Source organism: Equus przewalskii, chromosome 13, assembly GCF_037783145.1.
Source record: "Equus przewalskii isolate Varuska chromosome 13, EquPr2, whole genome shotgun sequence".
NCBI lineage: Eukaryota > Metazoa > Chordata > Mammalia > Perissodactyla > Equidae > Equus > Equus przewalskii.
Window position 1 is genome coordinate 81,540,899 of NC_091843.1, and position 20,957 is coordinate 81,561,855.

At 36.4% G+C, this 20,957-nt stretch overlaps 1 protein-coding gene across 2 annotated transcripts in view; it reads left to right on the forward strand.

The window, feature by feature from the left end:
• EDIL3 (EGF like repeats and discoidin domains 3) overlaps positions 1 to 20,957 on the forward strand; it is a 381,430-nt gene that overhangs the window by 214,070 nt on the left and 146,403 nt on the right. For both annotated transcript variants that reach the window (XM_008539038.2, XM_008539042.2), the window contains one exon: positions 2,985 to 3,098. In XM_008539038.2, coding sequence (XP_008537260.1) covers positions 2,985 to 3,098 — 114 coding nt within the window. The remainder of the gene's footprint in view (positions 1 to 2,984; positions 3,099 to 20,957) is intronic.

The following is a 20,957-nucleotide window of genomic DNA, read 5'->3' on the forward strand; positions in this document are numbered from 1 at the left end:
ATGTACCGGGGGGCTTTGGGGAGAAAAAGGGAAAAATAAAATCTTTAAAAAAAAAAAAAAAGGCTAAGTGCAACAAAATGGCAGAGATGAAGAATGTAATTATGCATATAATATAAATGAACCTGTGTAATTAGTTACAACAGAGCCAAGGACCTGGAAATCCTTGTTTGATTCAAAGAAATGCATGCTCTTATGACCAACTGTCTTTCATTTCTCCCTCTCCTTTTTTCCTTTATCTTGCCTTTTTCTTCTTTCTCACACACCTGAAAATGTGTATCATGAGTTTCCATCTGGAAATCCTTGTTCAGCTCTTGTCACTGTGCCTCAGTCAGACTAGCTGGTGGGTTTTCAAAGTTTTATGTCTTCAGAGTGAAGACTCAGGACTCAGCTGGTTGTCTTGATTATGAAATTCAATTTTGAATGAGGCTATCTTTTTAAAACAGTTTTAATGAAGCAGTCATAGAAGTGAAAACCTCAAAACACGATAGCTACTATTATTATATGTGAACTATAAATATGAAAAAATATGGAAATTCCTAGTTTATATGGGGACTGCTATGTCAAATTTTTCTTCGTTATAAAAGAATCTAGGATATTCCAGTATATTTGGAATAGATGAGGATTTTTTTCTGGAAATGATAATGTCTTGATTTATGACAGAGACGAGTATCTGATTTATTACAAAGATGTTTAATTTTCATTTCATTACATTATATTCTGTGAACATTTATATCTAGTCTTTAATTAAACGTGATTTATTCAAATTGAGGTCTGTTTCCATTTAGATTGCTTGCAGAGTTAATCGCAGGGCAAACAGTCTTCTCTGCTGAAAGACCTCCCGCATTAAATTAATATCTACACGCATCTGTATAATTTACATCTGTGGTCTGAGCCTGCATGTTCCTAGATATGTACATATGCAGAAATGTTTTACTTATTTTGCTACTATATTAAAGTACATAACTTATTTAACGTAACCTTTGTATCTTTATGAATTTAGGTTTAAGGTAGTTTTTTGAGTTGAAAAAAAATCGAAAAATGCGCAAACAATAAAATGTCATTCTCTATCACAAATTGAGTATGGACATAAAGCATTTTCACTTCAGCAAGTGCAATTACAGTTCATTCTATGTTAACCTCTGGGTAAATGTGTAACTATTGTTTTTTTAGAATCAGATGTCCTTAATTATAACTTCCTTTGTTGATGATGTAGATCTGGCCTGATGAACAAATAGCTGGAAGGGTCAAAGGATGATTTATCTTGATTAGGTTGGCATTCACATATGTTAAGTACTATTTATTGTATAAAGATTTGGAAGAAATAAGGAAGCAAAGAACAACAGTGCCTGCATATCCTTAATAATATGTACAGTAACTCTTGATTGTTCTCACATTGTTGACTATGAAAATTTCCTTCTATTCACATTTCAATGCAGCAAGAGCTGGGTTTGATTTTACTCATGCTATAGTTCAATATTTAAAAAAGCAAATGCTTGGAGCCTCTTACCTGAGAATTAAAATATGTGTTGTACCTATTAGCGTGAAATCCTATCTTTGTCTTGCCTGCCTTTATTCATTTCTTAAGTCCTTCCCATGTATGGCTTTACTAGGCCTTTTTGTGTGTGTGTGTGAGGAAGATTGGCCCTGAGTAACATCTGTAGCCAATCTTCCCTTTTTTGCTTAAAGAAGAGTGGGCCTGAGCTAACGTCTGTGCCAATCTTCCTCTATTTTGTGTGTGGGATGCGTCCACAGCATAGCTTGATGAGCAGTGTGTAGGTCCGCGCCCAAGATCCGAACCAGCCAACCATGGGCTGTCAAAGCGGACCATATGAACTTAATCAGTATGCCACCGGGCTGGCCCCCACTAGGTCTTTCTAATGTACAAGAGTGCACAGGTGGGCACTAGTGGTCTTCCAGGTAGAGTTTGGCATTTGTGCGGGGATAAAGAACAGTGCAGGTCAGGTGCTGAGTTTGTCAAGCTCACAGTTTGGCTAGGTAAAGGTGTGAAAGGCATGTAAACAGACAATTCCTAAGTAACACGATTTAGGTCTGTACGAAGGAGTTGTGGGAATAAGAGCAGAGAGCGAGTTCATTTGGAGTGGATGATGGGAAGAGAAAGCAATAGGGACTGTGTGTCCTCCAACTCCTCTCCTAGCTCCCACAGAACCCAGCACGTGGCTACACTAGGAGCTAATGATCTCTAAATATCACTGGTTGATATTTCACTGAATTAGTCATTATTTCTTTTTTCATTCAAAATCGTATTCATTGTGTCTGTTGTCCAAAATTAGCATGGAAATTAGTATAATTTGCTGAGTGTTTTTTGTTTCATGTGATTTTGCATCAGGTGTAATAGTGGTATATCAACGGTAAGTCCCTTTAGTCATCCTAACTTTAGAAGGCCTTGAATGAGATTAGGAAGTGATCATCATTTACATTTATTATACTTTGCATGTAACGAGCTTTAGCTATTAACTCTAATTTGCTCCTCATCGCATTCATCAAAGGCGAACTATTTAGAAACTAAAACACCTCTGTCAGTTAGAATGTTAATGAATTAAGATGAAATGAGACAGTGTAATTGATAGTTGTTGCTGCAGGGGAGGCTTCTAGGTCTTGTAAGTGATACTAATTCATCTCTCTATCAGGGTTAATTTGTTTGATTTAATTCTAAGGATACACTGAATATTTCCCCAAACTATTCATATTTATTTTCAGGATTGGAGCGTGGTTTAGTTCTGTTGCTCTTTCATTTGTATTTTTAGTTCCATTTGAACTTGATTTAATTTAATTGTTAATAAATTGGAGATTTTATGTGGTATTTGTATTGTTGACTCGAGAAATACACACACACACGCACACACGCACACACAATGTAATAGGATTAGTTAGACTTTGTTTTATTTGAAATGCCTAAAATCTACCAGTAACTAATCATTTTTTCACCAATAATTCTCTTCCTCTGATCTTTCTGTTCTCCTCAGATATAAATGAATGTGAAGCTGAGCCTTGCAAAAATGGTGGAATATGTACAGACCTTGTTGCTAACTATTCCTGTGAGTGCCCAGGTGAATTCATGGGAAGAAATTGTCAATACAGTAAGTATTCATATTTATAAATTAACTTTTATTTGCATAGTCTCTATTTCTTGTGGAATTTAGGTTGAAATAAATATAAGTCCAGAGTTCATAATCTATTGAAATGGCGGATTTCATATTTATTTTTATTAATGTGCATATATTCTGCAGGATAGGTCTCACTTAGTGCTTGATAGGCATAGAGAGGTCACCTTGTGGTCTTAAAGGAGGACAACAGTTCCTCAGAGGCCCAAGAGCCTCTTCTATGAATCCCCTTTTGGCTTTTGAGTATGCATATGACCTAAATTTCCACCAGAGTGGTTACTCTGCTTCACACAATAAATTCGGGGTGCTCTAACCAGATAGGCTCCATCACAAATACAAGGTAGAGAAAAATGAGGATTCATGTTGAGCTGGCCTGCACAATTAGTAAGAATGTTACACACCAACCATTTGTCTTCCTGGAAGCCCAAGACAGTAGTATCTTGAGCTGATGGATCAAACGATAGGACAATAACTTGCCTGAAGTGTTTACAAAGAAGCACAAAACACCCTTCCTTCCCCCAAACAAACAAACATAAAACAAGGAAAAGGTAATAGCAGGATTACAGTGAATGGGATGAGACCAGAATTGGGCACCAATACATGCTGGTGAGTACAATAATGATATAGCTTAATAATTGTTGGGCACTTACAGAAACTTTGTACTGCTACTGCTTTGATGTGTATTACGTTATTAGAGCATCACAACGTTATGCAAATTCAGAAGGCAGATGCAGATGAGAACTCAGAAGCAGAAACTGAGACACATAGACAGTGTAGTTTGCCCAAACTCTCACAGTCAGTGACAGAAGCAGGACTAGAGGGAATCTGGAATCAGGGCTTGTGATTCCCAGTTCAGTGTATTTTCCTCTGTCCAAAGAGATATCTTGATTTAGAGTTCAACAGGATAAACATGAAAGCACACTACACCTCCTCTCTCTCTTACACACATACACACATGCACACAAACACACACACTCCCACACACACTCCTTCCTCTTTAGCCCAGAGTAACAATTTTATTTCTCACTTCTCCTCTCTTCCCTCCCCTTGACAATGGTAATTTATAAAATAAAACAAGAAAACTCATTGAAGAATTTCTTTGGGTTATGTATATAAACAAAATGATGATCCAGGGATGCTCATTATCTTCATCCTGAAAAACTTCATTACAATAATGAAATTCTGAATAACAAAAAAATAACTTGGATTGGGGAAAAATTTTCCAAGCTTAAAAATAATTGGAAGGGTTGGCCCAGTTGCACAGTGGTTAAGTTTGCACACTCCTCTTTGGCAGCCCAGGGTTCACAGGTTGCGATCCTGGGTGTGGACCTAGCACCATTCGTCTGGCCATGCTGTGCTGGTGTCCCACATAAAATAGAGGAAGACTGGCACAGACGTTTGTTAGTTCAGGGTCAATCTTCCTCACAAAAAAATATAAAAATAAATAAATAATGGGAGAAGGGCATCGAGTGTGAGTTGAGGAGGGAATCTTTGGGCATGGATGAGTAGAAGGAAAGGACAGTCTGAGTAAGAAGATTGATCATATGGCCAAAGAGACCAATAGCCACCCAGTGACCCAGCCTAGCCACCTTCCTGTAAAGCATTGAACTGAGCACCCACTAAGTTAACTCAAAGTCAGATTCAACTGGTCCTTGGCCCACTCAGGCACAGCTCTTACATCCTTCTTTTCTTTGGTTCATGGGACTTGAAGATGGCTACCTAGTCAGCACTGGAAGTTCTACTAAAAAGCATCCCCAAGGTGTCTATAAATGAACACTTGATTAATATGATGAAGAACAAAAAACTGTCAGTGACTATTTGATTTTCATGCAGCAAAAACAGAGATCTGGTGCCAGAGTAAAAGACTTTCCAGGCAGGACAGAAACTTTGTCAGAGCTTAAAACAATGGCCGAATAAGAGCATGTCCAGGCATGGTAAGGCCACTTTTGATCCATCGGAGGCCTACCTGGGGGAGCAATAGGTGGTTGGGACTTTTCTGTTTTCCTAAAAGGAGAACTACATAGGGGATATGTCATGAGAACCCTGCCTAGGGTTGAGTGTCAGCTCTGAGGTGGTCAAGCCTTAACTCTCTGAATAAACTTAAGAAGAAGTGGTGTCTGAGGTTGTAGACATCCTGGGAGAAGAGACCTAGAGCGTGGAGTTACAAATATGCCCTTGCCTCCATGTGCTGATCAAGGAGCAACCCGACAGCCAGTTGGTTGCCTACATGTTGAAAATGAAAGGATACCTGGTTGTGAGCTAGATGTTGAAATCAATGACTGAAGCCTGTTCATCCTTTCAGCAGAGATTTTGCTGAGGGCACCACATCCAAAAATACTCTTGAAAAGAGAGAAACCTGATTGATTTTGGAAGGACATATTGAAATACGCTTTGAACTTAGTTGCCACCAGTTTGTGTCTGTCTTCCAATTAGTTTTTGCTATTGTGTTTAATGAAATTCTTTGTTTTTCTTTGACTTGGTTTTATATTTGTATAATGTTTATATTTAAACTCAGACTTCTCTTTGAACATGAATGTGGTAATGAGGTGCCTGCCTTAAGTCATCATATCTTCTGACATTCTACCATTTTCTCTGTTCATCTCTGTGCCCTGACAAAGAGATCAGAAAGAGTCACTAAGGGTAGATTCTAAAAGATTTTCCTACTGGGGTATTTGTTTTTATTGTATTGATTTGTAAGAGTTTGTAACAAATTAAGGATCTTTATTCTCCCTATTGTCTAGGTTTCTGGGGACATGGTTCTGCTGTTTTCTTTGGCTTCTTAGAATTTTTAGAAAATCCACAGTAAGAAAGTGCATTCTGCCACAGTGATGACTTAGGACCACACATTGAGAACTTGGAGCATTCACTCACCCCAGGACACAGAGAAGCACCTGCAGGATACAGGTGGTGCCAGCTCTAAATCGACTGAGGTTAGGATTTGGGGAGCTGACGTTACATAGATTATACCCAATGTGCTGGCTTCCACTCTGAAGTAAGGTTGATATACTTCCTTCTGAGCTTTGCATCATGTCCCACAGAGGCACCACTGGGTCGGCTTATACCTGCAATAATGGCAGAGAAGCCATTTGTTTTGGCAGGTATTTTGGGAGGGAGAGAGAAGGGAAATGATGGAGACTAGCTGCTAGGTGGGTCAGGGGACACCCGCACTGAAATCCTGTTGTCCGTGTGTTCAAATCCAAACCGTCTTCAGTCTAATCTTGGTCTCTCGCACTCATATTCGCTTTGCTAGTTCCATTTCTTTCTTATTTCTACTGCTGGGTTAATTAAGTTCTGGTATGTTTTAAAATGAAACCATTCTCAATGCTCCCCAAAATAATAATAATAAAAGATATGGCAAAGGAATAGAATTGATTTTAAAAAACTGAACAGAAATAATAAAGTATAAGCACAAGCAATAAACTAGGGAAACAAGTACAATAAACATGAAAGGCAAATATTTCCTATCCTTAATTTATTATACGTTTCTAGTCAATAAAATTAAACATAACAACAGAAAGAAAAAAAACACAACAGCAAGAACATGAACAGAACCTTCCCTCAAAGGAAGTAGTTTAATATTTATCTTATTATAGTTGAGTTGGGTCTTCATCTTTATCCTTCTGTGTATTTTGAATTTATAAAGATAGGAATATAGTACAAAAATGATCTGGAAAAAATAATTATATTTCCAATGACCACTTAATGAGAGTGCTACTTACGTGAGGGAAATGACTGGACTGATCCTGCGTCTGCCTCCGCCTCCGCCTCCGCCTCTCACCTTATATCGCTGCTCGCTCTCATTTTGGAAGTGCAAATTGGAAGAGGAATGGCAGAAACAAATGGAACTATAGATAAACAGAAACAGATGAAATGCTAAAGAGGAGGAGAGGCTAACAGCAAGCCCTCTAAAGAATACGGAAAAGAAAAAGGAAGAGAAGGGAAGGGGTGAGAGCTGTTCATCCAGGCTCTATGCCAACCAGGAGGCTCCCAGGAAGCTCCCCCCTGCACCCCCCCAACTCTCCAGGAGGAATTTGTCCTTATCACAGGGAGATAATTATAAAGCAAGGGAGGTGACAAAATGAGTTTTTCAAAGATATGACAGTTCCCACTAGACAGTTTTACTGAAGAAAATCCCTTCCCTCCTTCCACATGTGCTCCTTCCACAATCTGTTCTCAACTCAACTCCCAGAGGGAGGCTGGGAACACAAAAGTCAGAATGTGTCGCCACGCAGCTCAGAATCTTCCAGTGGCTTCTATTTCCTGAGGCCACAGGGCCTGCCTGCACCTCTGCCCTATTTACTCACCTCTCCGACTTCATCTCCCAAGACTCCCACTTCCTTATGCACTGCTTCAGCCACACTGGTCCTTGCGTGAAAGGCGTCTTCTCAGTGACAAGGCCTCTCTACTTCCCTTTCTCGACACCTGAAACACACATTCACCCCCTTCTCTGCTATAGTTTTTCTCCTTAGCATTAATCACTAACATATAGTTTTACTTTTATGTATTGTCTATTGACTGTTCTTCCAATGGAGTGTATCCTTCATGAGGGGGGGATTTTGCTGTTATAATCACACTTGCCAGAACAGGGCTAGCAAACAGTAAATGCTCAATAAATATTTGCTGAAGGAATGAATGAACCCAGCACTCTGAGTTCCTTAAGTACAGGGATGATATTTGATTTCTCAGTGTCCTCAACTACCATCGAGCTGTTTTTCACCAGACTTTGCATTTTTAAGCAATATTCTAAAGCTGCTTTTGCCAATAGAATAAAGTGTAATCTGGGATATTAGTTGGTACGCAGTAAATGGTATTGCAAGTGGAATCGCTTTCCTTTGACTTGGTAAAATCTTTTATAACTCTGTTTTGCAATGGGGTTATGCAAATGGTTTTAAAATAAGAAGGTAAACAGGGACGCTGTTTCTTTTTAGGCCACTTCGGCATGTGGACATTTTGATAATTTATCTTTGGGTCACTTATTTTTTTATTATCCATTTCAAATAATAAATAGACATCTATGAATGCTGTGATCTGACCAGTTACTACCACTAATGAGCCCCAAAAATATAAAAGTGGTAAATTTGGAGATAACTTTTTTTGTGGTCTAGATAGATCTTGATATCTGTCTACTTCTCATCAAAAGATTTGTTCTTCTTAGATCTTAACCTTTCTCTGCCTTTCCCTCATTTTTACCATACCTCCAATTTTAAGGAATTTCTTAAGATTACCTTTGTCAGTATAACTAAATGAAATATTTTTAATATTAATGATATAGTATATTTTTTAAAAACTAAATATATTTATTCATTTGCAGTTAAACAATTAAAAGCAAGAAGTTTTTGTTGAGATGCTACTTTAATATTATTTTAAAATCTATGTGAATTCTTTATCATAATGTATGTCTTTAATTAATATAGCTATTAAGCACTTTTACTTTATAAGGAATGAATTTATATCTAACCCTATCTGTTATGACATGTAGCCCAATTATGTGATAATAAGTATTATTATGCAAATCAATCACCTATTAAACATTTTCAATAAGTGTAATTTTTCAAATGTTAATAACAAATTTTTTAATACTTGTCAAAAATTCTACCTGCAATTTTTCCATTAATTATTTTCTAATTATATTTATATATGGGTTAAAGCAATAATACTTCTGATTTAAACAATTTCACTTAAATTTCCAGATATGGTTCACACAACTTATCATTTAGTTTAGCAGATCTGTTATTATTTTAGTTTTATTTTCCGTTTATTTATTACAGGGGATTTGAATTTGGTTATGTTAAAGTTTAACTGAAATTACATTTGATTGATATGTGAAAATCATTTGCATGTTCCCGTACTATTTATTACAGTTACAGCAATTCTTGTAATTAAAGTCCTAATTTATGTTCCCCTGTTGCTTTTAAATGATAGAAGCTCAAGTGTTCATCCATTTTCATACACGGCTTGAAAGGAAAATGATGATGAACTGAAATGAGAAACCTATTCTCATAAGAACAGATATGCTTTGCCATGTATGTTTGACAGGATATGATGTTTAAACTAATGTAGAAGCGATGGGAAATGAGCGTGCTTCAGTTAACTAATCTAAAAATAACTAGGATAGTTTTCGTTTATTGGATTATGTGGCCCACAGTAGCCATATACATCTCCCTCCTCGGTGTTTAAATGGGACATGATTCAATTTCAGGAACGGCACTGAATTCGCTTCCATCACTGACACTATTTCTGGAAATTAAAATAGTTGCCAAGGGATCTCTTACAAAGCAACATCCTCAAACTATTATGCCAAAAAGTATTGACTTGGATGATTTCAGAAGGTTGTATTAAAAATGGAAACTAAAATCTTCAAGTGAGGATAAAGTGACGTTTCTAAACATCAAAGTGATCTAGTTCTTTAAAAGTTAATAAAATAATCTCGATAATCATATAGCCCTATAGCCCTATACTTTAAGATTTCTATAAAGTAGTAAGAACAAAATATAATGATACATGTGAATATATTTTAAAAACTTTAAATTAATATTTCCTTATCTTCATTTCTTGAGCAGCTATAACTCTTTAAGCCTTCATTACAAATGAGTTACTATGTACAAATACACAAGCATATACAATATGTGCTACATAAATGTACATATGAATTCTTTCTTTTGACATCAGCATATGCTGCCAAGTACATTTTTATACCTACAATCTTATGCAGTGAAATTGCTAAAACATTTTATAGATGACTAAATGATGCAATATGTATTTTTATCTGCTCAACACTTAATTATTGCTTTTGTAAAGACAAGTTCATAAATAACTGCAAACACTCAACTAATTTTAAATTTTGTCACCAACTAATTGTCATGTGATAATGTTGATTTTAATTTAGACTTTTAACTTACCATGTGCCAAGCCCTGTCCTAAGTACTTAAATATTATTTAATCCTCTTAGTGCTCTTTGTAGTGGGTTCCATTTATCACTAGCTCCATTTTACAGACAGCTGAGCTACTGAGCAATTAAATGATTTGCGTGGGTTTACATGGCTAGTAAACGGCAGAGCCTGGCCTGAACCCACCCTGGGCACTGCAGCCACAGAGCCTACAGTCCTCAGCGTGACTGATCCTGCCCCTTGTCGGATGAAAGGAACACTGTTTATTACACTTGCACTGGAGGAGTGGCCTGGGTGAGTGGTGGCAGAGTAAGAGGAAAGAGCACAGGCTTTCATTCAGACAGAAATGGGATCTCAACTCTGGCTTTTTCTCTTTGTAACTATATGTCTGAACAAGTTAGTTGTCCTTTCTGAGCCTCAGATTCCTCAACTGTGAATGGAATTAATAATACCATTTGGTTTATGTTGATGGGAAGATTAAAATTAATAGCATATGTAAAGTACCTGGTAAAAAAACTAGGTCACTAAATGTAAATAATCAGATAATTGCATAAATAGATAGACACAAGGATCTTTGAGATATTTGAAAAGACAACCCCAGTGTATCCCACCTTTTCTTTTGTTATAGTTTTCTGCAACTTTAAATTGTATTATATACTCAAACAATTTGCCTGTCTTTAGTAACTGACTCTATGGGCTTGAGAACAGCTTGTGTAGTGGTCAGCTATGGTGTCTTGTATACAATATTTTACAAGTACATAAGTTTATGATATCCTGTGGCATTAATATAACTTTTAATAAATATTATTACTCCAACCAAAGCCGTTATAGTAGATAAGAATTGCCTTTTTTGAAAAATATGACATCGTGACATACTTCTGAACCACAGATACCTAATTTTATTTTTTTACCAGTGTTTTTATGACTGCAATTATTGTAAGCTGTCACTGTTATTTGGTCAAGAATTTTAGTAAATGGTGAATAGAAACTAACAGTGAAACAAATAATTCCAGTATTTTCTTACCCAATATAGATCATCAAAGATTATAGTTTTATGTAACATTAAATTTCTACTCTACCTTATCCAGATAGGACATAGATCAAAAGCAAAATGTAAATAGAGTCTAATATAGAGATTTTTAAAAATAAGAGGTATTTATAGGGAAGTGAAAATGAAAATTAATGCACACAAAAATTTGATAAGAAAATTGCATAAGTCCAGTATTATAAATTAGTGAATGTATTCAATTATGTGATCAAATAAACTAGCCACAAATATTTATTGAATTTTTCTTAAGATAACTGTGTACAGGGTTTTTAGAACATATATGAATGAATTAATTTATTCACAAAATTGCATCAAACAGTAGCCACTCTCTAGAGCTGGGGCAAAAATGGTAATTAAATTCAGTTTCTGCTCTCACGGAGTATATAGATTAGTGGGAGAGAAAAACAAGAATTATATGTGTAATTATAAAACATAATGAACGCCATGAATGCAAAGAAGAGGGAGCCATGGCAGAGACGCCTGTTCTGTTTTGAGAGTTCAAGGAAGTGACATTTGAACTGAGACCAAAAGAATGTATTGTAGGTACCAAACAGGAGGAGGGTGGTGGAGGTGAGAATTTTACAAGAAGGATGATATTCTCTAGGATAAGCAGACCTTTGTTCTTAAGAATCTTCATGTTTAGTGGTTAAGTTCCGATTTCTGTGTAATCATTATGAGATGAGGTTTTTAGGATGATCACTTACCTGTTAGGCCTTGATAATGTCAGGTCAAGGCCGGTTGATAGCAAACAATATTTATTTGTTTGCTATCAAATAATCTGTCTTTTTTTTTTTTTTAAAGATTGGCACCTGAGCTAACAACTGTTGTGGATCTTCTCTTTTTCTTTTCTCTCTGCCGTCTCTCTCCAAATCCCCCCGGTATATAGTTGTATATTTTAGTTGTGGATCTTTCTAGTTGTAGTACGTGGGACACCGCCTCAGCGTGGCCTGATGAGTGGTGCCATGTCCACGCCCAGGATCCGAACCAGAGAAACCCTGGGCCTCCATAGTGGAGAGCTCGAACTTAACCACTTGACCACAGGGCAGGCCCCTCAAATAATCTGTCTTATAAACTATCTTTTTGTGCAACCACAAGGGATTTTTAAAATACTATAATAGACTTTAACGTTTGTAAATGTAGCAAGAAATCAAAGACAAGCAAAGAAAAATAATCATTAACTAGAATCCTAATTTTATTCCAGATAAAAAATATCTGCTGTGTTTTAGAAATTTGAATGGGTTTAGCAATGATTTTTTTCTTTGAAACCATTGCCTAAGATAATTTAAGATTAATTTACTTTCCTTGACATAATAAAATAGTAATTAATCCAGAACTCCATTAGGACAAGAGGACAGTTTACCTCAGGCTGCCCCCTTTGTGAATATAGAAAAAATAAAGACATTTACTGTGAGTTGATGAAAGTTTAATATTCAGGATTAATTGTATAATGTTAAATCCAAAATATGTAATATTCAAAACTACACCTAAATTTATAGCGATACAAGTGGAAATAACCATAACTATAAATACTTGAGTATGAATAATTATTTTAACCTAATTTCTCACATTCTTTTTAAAGACATGACAATAAGTTAAAAAAACTAGAATGCTGTGCAAGTATATCAATAGTCCTCAAGGAAAGAAATGATTCCAATGTTACTGTAGGATGAAGTCTTTGCAACAATAAACACAAAAAATTGACTCAATGACAAAACCGAATTGGACTTTCTGTGTCTGACGCAGAATTTCCATCTTCAATCAGATGCCTCTGGGTATATTTTTCCAAATATTGCCCAACAGTTTTGTACAGACTTCTCACACCTTAGAAGTTCACCTGCTGTACTTTAAAGTGATGATGTAATACAGGAAAGACAAAAAAATATATCTGCAAAACGCTCAAATAGACCCCTAGGACTTGCTAAATACCTGTAACAAATTGAATCAGATTCTCATTACCTGACAGTTTTGTATTTGATTGCAATAATCGCTGAAACAGCCAGGAAGACTGTCATGATTTTACCGTTAGGTCAACATTCCCATTATGTGCTAAACTGAATATGCCCAGGGCTTAAAATTTAGTCTTGCATTTATTCTCCAGGCTAAAACTCACTCTACTATTTCCTATTTCAAAGACAAAGAAAGATGACATACACAGAGATGAGGAGAGTTTGGGAACAGTATAACTTGATTTAATCCTCATAAAATTTGGAACTGTAGTGTGTGATTGAAAAATATTGTATTTTTCTCAGATTGAAAATATCAATCTTTTCAACCATCACTCCACTTCTCACTCTTGTAAAAAAAAAAAAAAAAAGGGGGGAAAAACCCAAATAAAGTATGTACAATATAGGAAAACACAAATCTCTCTATAAGGAAACTTCTAGAAAAGAAGTCATCCTAGGGTTCGAAAGTTGGACATGGTTAAAATGTAATTTGTGGGCAGGTTATTATCCTCTACACATGTTAACATGGCATTTTTGAGTGCTTAAGTGAAATTTTGAGTCTGAATATCAAAGTGAGGCTGAAATGGTTATTTCCTAATGGAGAAATTACAGGCACAAGTCACAGTGGTTTTTGCTTTTATCACATCCACTGAACAGCAGAGATAAATGCTTTTCTCAAATAGGAGAAAAGAAAGAATATAAATGGTTTCTGATCTTTTTACCGAATGTGCACGATTTTCCATGATTTCCTGAAATCCAAAGGATTTCAAATAGTTGCAATAAAATTTTACTGGCAACCAAGGAGCTAAGTTGGGCAGTGACACCAACAACTGGCATGCCCCTAGTTGTGGTTTTCAACCAAATCAGCAGGCTTTGAAGTGATGGTTTCCAGCAGCAGGTAAGACAAAGAGCCACTTACATGTTTTGAATTTCAGCTTCAAAGCAATCTTCTTCAGCTGAAGGATAGGGGCACAACAGACTTCTTTCCTGTGTGGGCATATTGTAGGTGCAATTGGCATCCTGGTAAGGTAGTGCAGCCAGCTATTGAAAGACAGATGGTAGCTCAGGGAAACATTGTAATAAAGATTCAGATTCAAGGGTCAGATGAGAATGGTGAAGTGGTAAGATTCAACGTTAGTGCTGAGAGAGAGTAAAAGGAGTAAAGAGTATAAGATTGAAAGATTGCTAAAGATAGAATTTAAGGCAGGTAAAAGTAGAAAAAAATAAAATAAAAGACTAATCGGAGAAATAGAACGAGAATGAAGACTTAGAGAGGGCAAGGAAAAGAATGTTTCCAAAACAGGAGCTGGTCAAGGAAATAGATACCTAAGAAAAGATTAATTCAGAGCCTCAAACAACGATCGGGCCTTAAATAATTGTGGTGGGTAGAAGAGAATGCCAGGTAGCGGCTATTCCGGATTGAGCTGGTGCTGAGCGGGAAATAAGAGCCTCAGACCACTCTTCCCAGGTTAAGGGCTCTCTGCTTTGAGCATTATCTTAAACCCCAAAGAGCCATTAGGGTGGCCAAGGACCTACAAATAAATTTCATAATAGTTACCTTAATAGCTTTATCTGGTCAATAATACACATTCTTTTTAGAGCTCTAAAGGGAGTGGACACATAAAGTATCCAACTAAAAAATAAATTGAACTTGAGGAATATAGTTCTATAAAAAGAGGTAGAGCCAGAGCAAAGTCAGTAAATCCAATACGAAAATTCAAGGAAAACAGGAGCAGGGACAGAAAATAAACTATTCTGGCAAGAAAAATGTATAGAACTATAGTTATATAAGGAAGCCTATAAATACCCAGCACTATTATCTAACTAGGAAACACCAAGAAATAGAAAATGCAACTCTTAGCTCCAAGAAATCCAAGGATATTTGTGGCGGTTTGTTCAAAATAAAATTCAGTTTATATTTTCTCTGACACACTCGGGCAGACACAATTTTTTAAACATCTATAAAATGACTATTTGGTATATAAATATTGCCTCATATCTGCTTGGCAGTAACTTAATAGTGCCATTTTCTTTCCCATTCAAATTATTCCTAGATTCTACCATTGCTAATCGTTTTCAGTTTAATGGAACATGAGCACCTTCCAACAGGGATTAATGGAAGGACATTCTCAGCCCTTTTAAGCATCCATGCAGAGTTTTTAACTTATGGTACAGGACCCTCGAAGGATGGATGGGTGGAATTCAGGGGTCTATGCCCTTTCATGAGAAAACAAAAATCAGATGTTTATTTTTACTAATGGCTACCTGAAATTTAGATTTCCCCTCAATTACAAATGTAGGCAACAATGAATCATAGTATTGGCAGTACCAAAGATTTTGTCACTAATGGAAATCCCAGATATTTTCATACATTATACTTGCACATATCTGAAAATATTTACATTTTTCACTAATATGAGACCATAGTAGACCTGCCACTACCTCTGTTATTTAATGTGTTAATAGAGAAGCACATATATTACTGTATCACACATTTTAAAATATTTTGATAATTATGTTGTTTCTATGTGTTTTGTTTTATGCAGTAAAAGCCTTATTCTGAGAGGGCCTCTAGACTTCACCAGACTGATCAAAGGGTCCAGAGCAAAGAAAAGATTTAGAACCCTGAGTTAATGGGTTATCCGTTTCAGAAGGTATTCTTTCCCTCTGTGTAATATAGGTGAAGCTTTTGGAAATAAAAGCTATTAATGAGCCATTTTCATTGAATGTCTATTCCTGGCCTTTCTGCTGAGTTTTGTTCTCTAGCTCCATGTATAAAATCATATAAGTAAAGATGATACTGTTAAGCCACATGTTTGTCATTGTGTTTACAGAGGTTTTACCGGCAGGGTTGAGTTTCATTAAACCCATTCCTGCTTCTTACCGACAGCGCAGGTTTAGAAAGTTCATACCCCAGAGAGGTGAGGTAGTCTAAGTTAACTACCCTACACACCCCGACCAGTTTTCAAAAGACACGGAAAAAGAGCTGCTGCGCAAAGTTGAGCACATTCAGTCTGCCTTTTGCCGAGACCTTTTCAATTTCCTTAAAACCAATGATTGTCTATGTAAAAGTTTATGATCAATTTAGTTCGTTGGATTACCAATGCCATATACACAGCTGCTGTAGAAGGATGCAGCTGGTGTACAAGTTAACCAAAAAGTGCCAGTCATCCCGAATCGTAGCATCGTGTACAAATAAGGATTACTCATTACCTGGAAAAAAAAACTGCCAGTCTCTTAACTTAGTGATATTTTCTGTCTGTTGTTCACCTCAGTTTCAAAGCATCAAGGTATTGTCACTAAACACACAATTAAGTCTATTTTTGAATTTAGTTCTTTCCTTATGTCAGAATATTCTTGTACCTATAGTTCTTTTATTTATTAATTTTATCTTTTTATTTTTTTTGCTGAGGAAGAGCTCCCTGAGCTAACATTTGTTGCCAATCTTCCTCTTTTTGTCTGTGAGCCACCATGACAGATGGCCACCAACTAGTGGTGCAGGTCCGTGCCCAGGAACCGAACCTGGGCCACCGAAGCAGAACATGCTGAACTTAACCACTAGGCCACCAGGGCTGGCCCTACCTATAGAATTTTAAGCAGCATACCTTCCCAGACTTCTATGATGATGTCATTTACTTGACCTTCTTTCTTTAAGGAGGATAAGTTTGCACAGATCTGTGAGTGTCAGACTGGAATAAAGAAGAGAAAAGGACTGGTCATCTAAAAAAACCTCAATTTTTTTGGAATATGTCTGTGACAATAGCATTATGCTAGATGCTGAGACACTATCAAAATATATAATATGTGTGGGGCCAACCTGGTGCACAGCGGTTAAGTTCACACATTCCTCTTCAGTGGCCTGGGGTTCGCCGATTTGGATCCCAGGTGCAGATGTTCGCACTGCTTGTGAAGCCATGCTGTGGCAGGCGTCCCACCTACAAAGTAGGGGAAGATAGGCACGGATGTTAGCTCAGGGCCAGTCTTCCTCAGCAAAAAGAGGAGGATTGGTGGCAGATGTTAGCTCAAGGCTAATCTTCCTCAAAAAAAAATATATATATATACATATATGTATAATACATGGTCATTGATATTAAGACATTTGAAATCCTGTGCTGGTGTACTTTGTTCTAGCTTTTTTGATTACAGAACAAACAGACCCACTCAGGGTCCCTCGTTAAGAGGGCTGTGTTCAAGGTTACATGTGAGCCAGACTGTAGAAGTTTTGTGTACTGCTTGAGCTTCCGAAAGCTTTCTCATTCTCTCTTTATTCCTGTTTCCACGTCACATTGCGTCTCATAGAATTTTTGCTTTTCCCTACGTTTTACTCTTTCCTTCTTTGCATGAATGATGAATTTCAATTTATTTAATATTCCTCAATTATAACAATATTTTTACTGGAAGTGGCTTCTTTTAATGCATAACAGATAGTGCAATGGATCGTACATGAAAAGGTTACTTATAACACAAAAAGAGTAATCAGCTTATAATTGTAGCTGAGAAGGAAAATAATTCATTTAGTGTATCTCAACCCTTCTTCCTTGCATAGCAAAATACCAGCTTTTTATGCACATTTAACCTTTTGAGTAGTCAGGTGGATTGTATCATAGAGCTTAGGTGAGTTCATTCATTATGCAGAATGCCACAGAAATCCCCACAGAGCTGTTAACTGCATTCTTCTGGGTTCTCTTCATGAAAAATAAAACAATTTTTTAATGTACTGGGTGTAATGGCATTGCTAACATGAAAATATTACAAAGTGATATATAAAATTGTATCCAATGATGTTAACTCAGGGCCAGTCTTCTTCAACAAAAAGAGGAGGATTGGTGACAGATGTTAGCTCAGGGCTAATCGTCCTCAAAAAAAAAAAAAATTATACCCAATGAAATGGACAGTATAACAGACAAAAAGCCAATATAACAGAAAAAAAAATATTTCATTCTTTCAGTCTTGCAATAAGCTCTCAGGTTTTGTTTCTAATGGCATGGAAGAAGGAATTTTGTAGTTCTGGTTTAACTGAACCAATTGTGGGATTGCCTAATTGTGGTGCATTTGGTAATACTGGGAAGATAAGAATAAGGAGTTGTTAAAAAACAAACTAAAAAGATCCCCCTTTAGAGAAAAGTAACAGAAATGTATACAGTTCCTCAATTCTGAAATATAGGCTTTTTTATTTAAACATGTTAACAACTCTGAAATTGGGATCCATCTTAAAATCATTGGTATGTTAGTGGTACGTAAGATAATGGTACACCATAGTACACAATGATGAGATCTTTGTCTCACTGAATTCTATTAAATTAACAACAACACAGAAATTAAGGCAACATGAACATTAAAAAAAATATATACTGCCAGAAGGCATTTATGTACAAGCTAAGCCCTCCGAGTAATGATTTTTAAATCCATAGCATAAAAATATGGATTTATATTAAAGCAAATGATGCATGAATTCAGGTTGTCTATTTGCATTTCCCTTGGTGAACAGGAATACTTTACCATTATTTATGTCAGGCCACGTCTGTAGATGCCAGGGTTTTTGCCCACAGATTACCCAACCCAAATGTGGAGATGTGTTTAGAATAATTCACAACTGGTAAGATCATTATACAGCATTTCTCTCTCTCTCTCTCTCTCTCTCTCTCCCCGTCTCTCTCTGTCTCTCTTTCTCACATACATACACACACACACACACACACCTTAATTAGAAAATAGTTCAATTATCTTTTTCTGGGCACATTATCTATGGAGTAGTTCCTAGTGAGTATCTCTATGCCGCTTAGCAACAGATGAACAGAAGACAGCATCTCCAATAGTCTACCTGGAAAACTGTTGACATTTTCCTTGTTTTGAATGACCCTTTAATGTTTTCTTAAATATTTTTTCTGATTACAAAAGTAACATATATCTGGAAAAGAACACTTGGAAAACACAAAATTAATGTTTTAATTTCTTTTCCTTCTGAAATGGAGTCTGTTTAAACCCACCACATGTATACCATGCTACCAAAGGCTATGCTCAGAGCATTTATTTATTGTTCCTTTATTCTTTCTAGAGTGTGTCTTCTGTGTGTCTAGTTGGAAAATCCAATTTCAGATCTAAAGTTTTTCAAGAATACACGTTGTTTCTTCAGTGTATTTCCTTGTCTCATCTCTGTAACACCTAAAATATCTGTATGGGTAAATTGAACATTTGACAAGCCTGGGCAGTTGAGTGGCTAGGATTTCTTTGAGTTTAGTAAAAATTCTTGAGGGAAAGACAGAGAGATGCCACCTTCTATTTTGATTAACATAAAAATGGAAAGCAGATTATCACTTATTTAAACATAATGAACAGACCACTAGATACACTTAATCCAAATTTAAACTGAATTTAAAAAAGTAAAAAACATAGAAAATTTTATAGGGTTGATCTTACACTTTTTAACAGCATATAAGTAAAAAGGAATGACTGTTTGACATTCTAGTCACAGCGTCTCCAGTCCCAAGAATACAATAGTACATACAGTTTTTGAAATTCCAGGAGCTGGTCAGCCAGGTAAATTGTCTATAAGGCTGCTTTTATTACTGGTTGAAATGAATTTTTTTTAAGTATTCTATCTTTATCAGAGAGTATTGATAGGAGTTAAAACCTGCAAAAATCATATTTCAGTTAATAATTCATGTTATTAATTAGTCGTGCTTATGAGAAATAGGGCTTAAAACTGAATTAAAGTGATTTCAAGGTGTGTGGATTAAATACAGTCAGTTGATTTATTTTCCTCATGTGTAGTTTTTAACTTGTTAGCACAGATAATGAATCTTGGATCTACATTTAAGTGAAGGTGTTAGAAAAGAGAAATACTTTGGGGCAAATCCAAGTTTATGTGCGCAGGCATGGTTAATTGGTGTTTGCGTATTTGTTCTAAGGATTATTCTACATCTAAAATGCAAAGATATTGGAAACAAAAATTAACAGCAACTACAAAAACAATCCTGGGTTAGGACACAAAGTTCCTGATAAAGTAATGATACAATTTTTTTACTTTTTGAGCAAGATTAGCCCTGAGCTAACATTTGCCACTAATCCTTCTCTTTTTACTGAGGAAGACTGGCCCTGAGCTAACATCCATGCCCTACTTTATATGTGACACACCTACCACAGCATGGCTTGATAAGGGATGCGTAGGTCCACACCCGGGGTCCAAACCAGTGAACCCCAGGCTGCTGACGCGGAACGTGCGAACTTAACCACTGCTCCATGGAGCTGGCCCCAAATTTTTGAAAATTATACAGAAACTTTTGTCTTTGTATCCTAAATTCATCTAATGTGACACTTACCCAGATGCTAATTTCATGTTTGAAGATGTTGACATTGAAAACAATTGCTTACGCAATTTGTCCCGAGGCATTTTGTTAAACAGAGAAGAATGTCCTGTGCCATAATTGGCTTTCTTATAAGTGAAAATATGCAAGCAGCTCTTATATTGTAGAGAGAAAATGATCAGCGAGATAGAGAAGAATAACGAAACTGTAGAAATCGTGGAGGTAGACAGTTCACTGTGGCCCTTTGCTGTGGATCTTCAGTCATAGAGTGAGGCTAACTTTAACCAGTTTCTACTAAGCTACTCCAGTTGTATAATCATCTTAAACCTTAAAAGTCTAAAGTATAAAATGCTATGTGTCTGCCTTGCACCAAGAAAAAGTTCAACAAGTATTTGTAAATGTTGAATGAATAACTGTGTTGAGCCTTCAGTCCACATGCCATAGCACATACAACAACGATGAAGACCACAAGTGAGCTGTGTCACTATATCTTTATAAACGTGATGGCCAAGTACCTCACTCTATCACAATGTTCATCATGACTCTTTGGCAATACATACACCTAGGGCAAAATCCTGGCTCTGTGACTATAGGGGCGTTACCTGACCTCTCTGAGCCTCAGTTGCCTCAGCTAAAATTGGGAATGAGGTTAT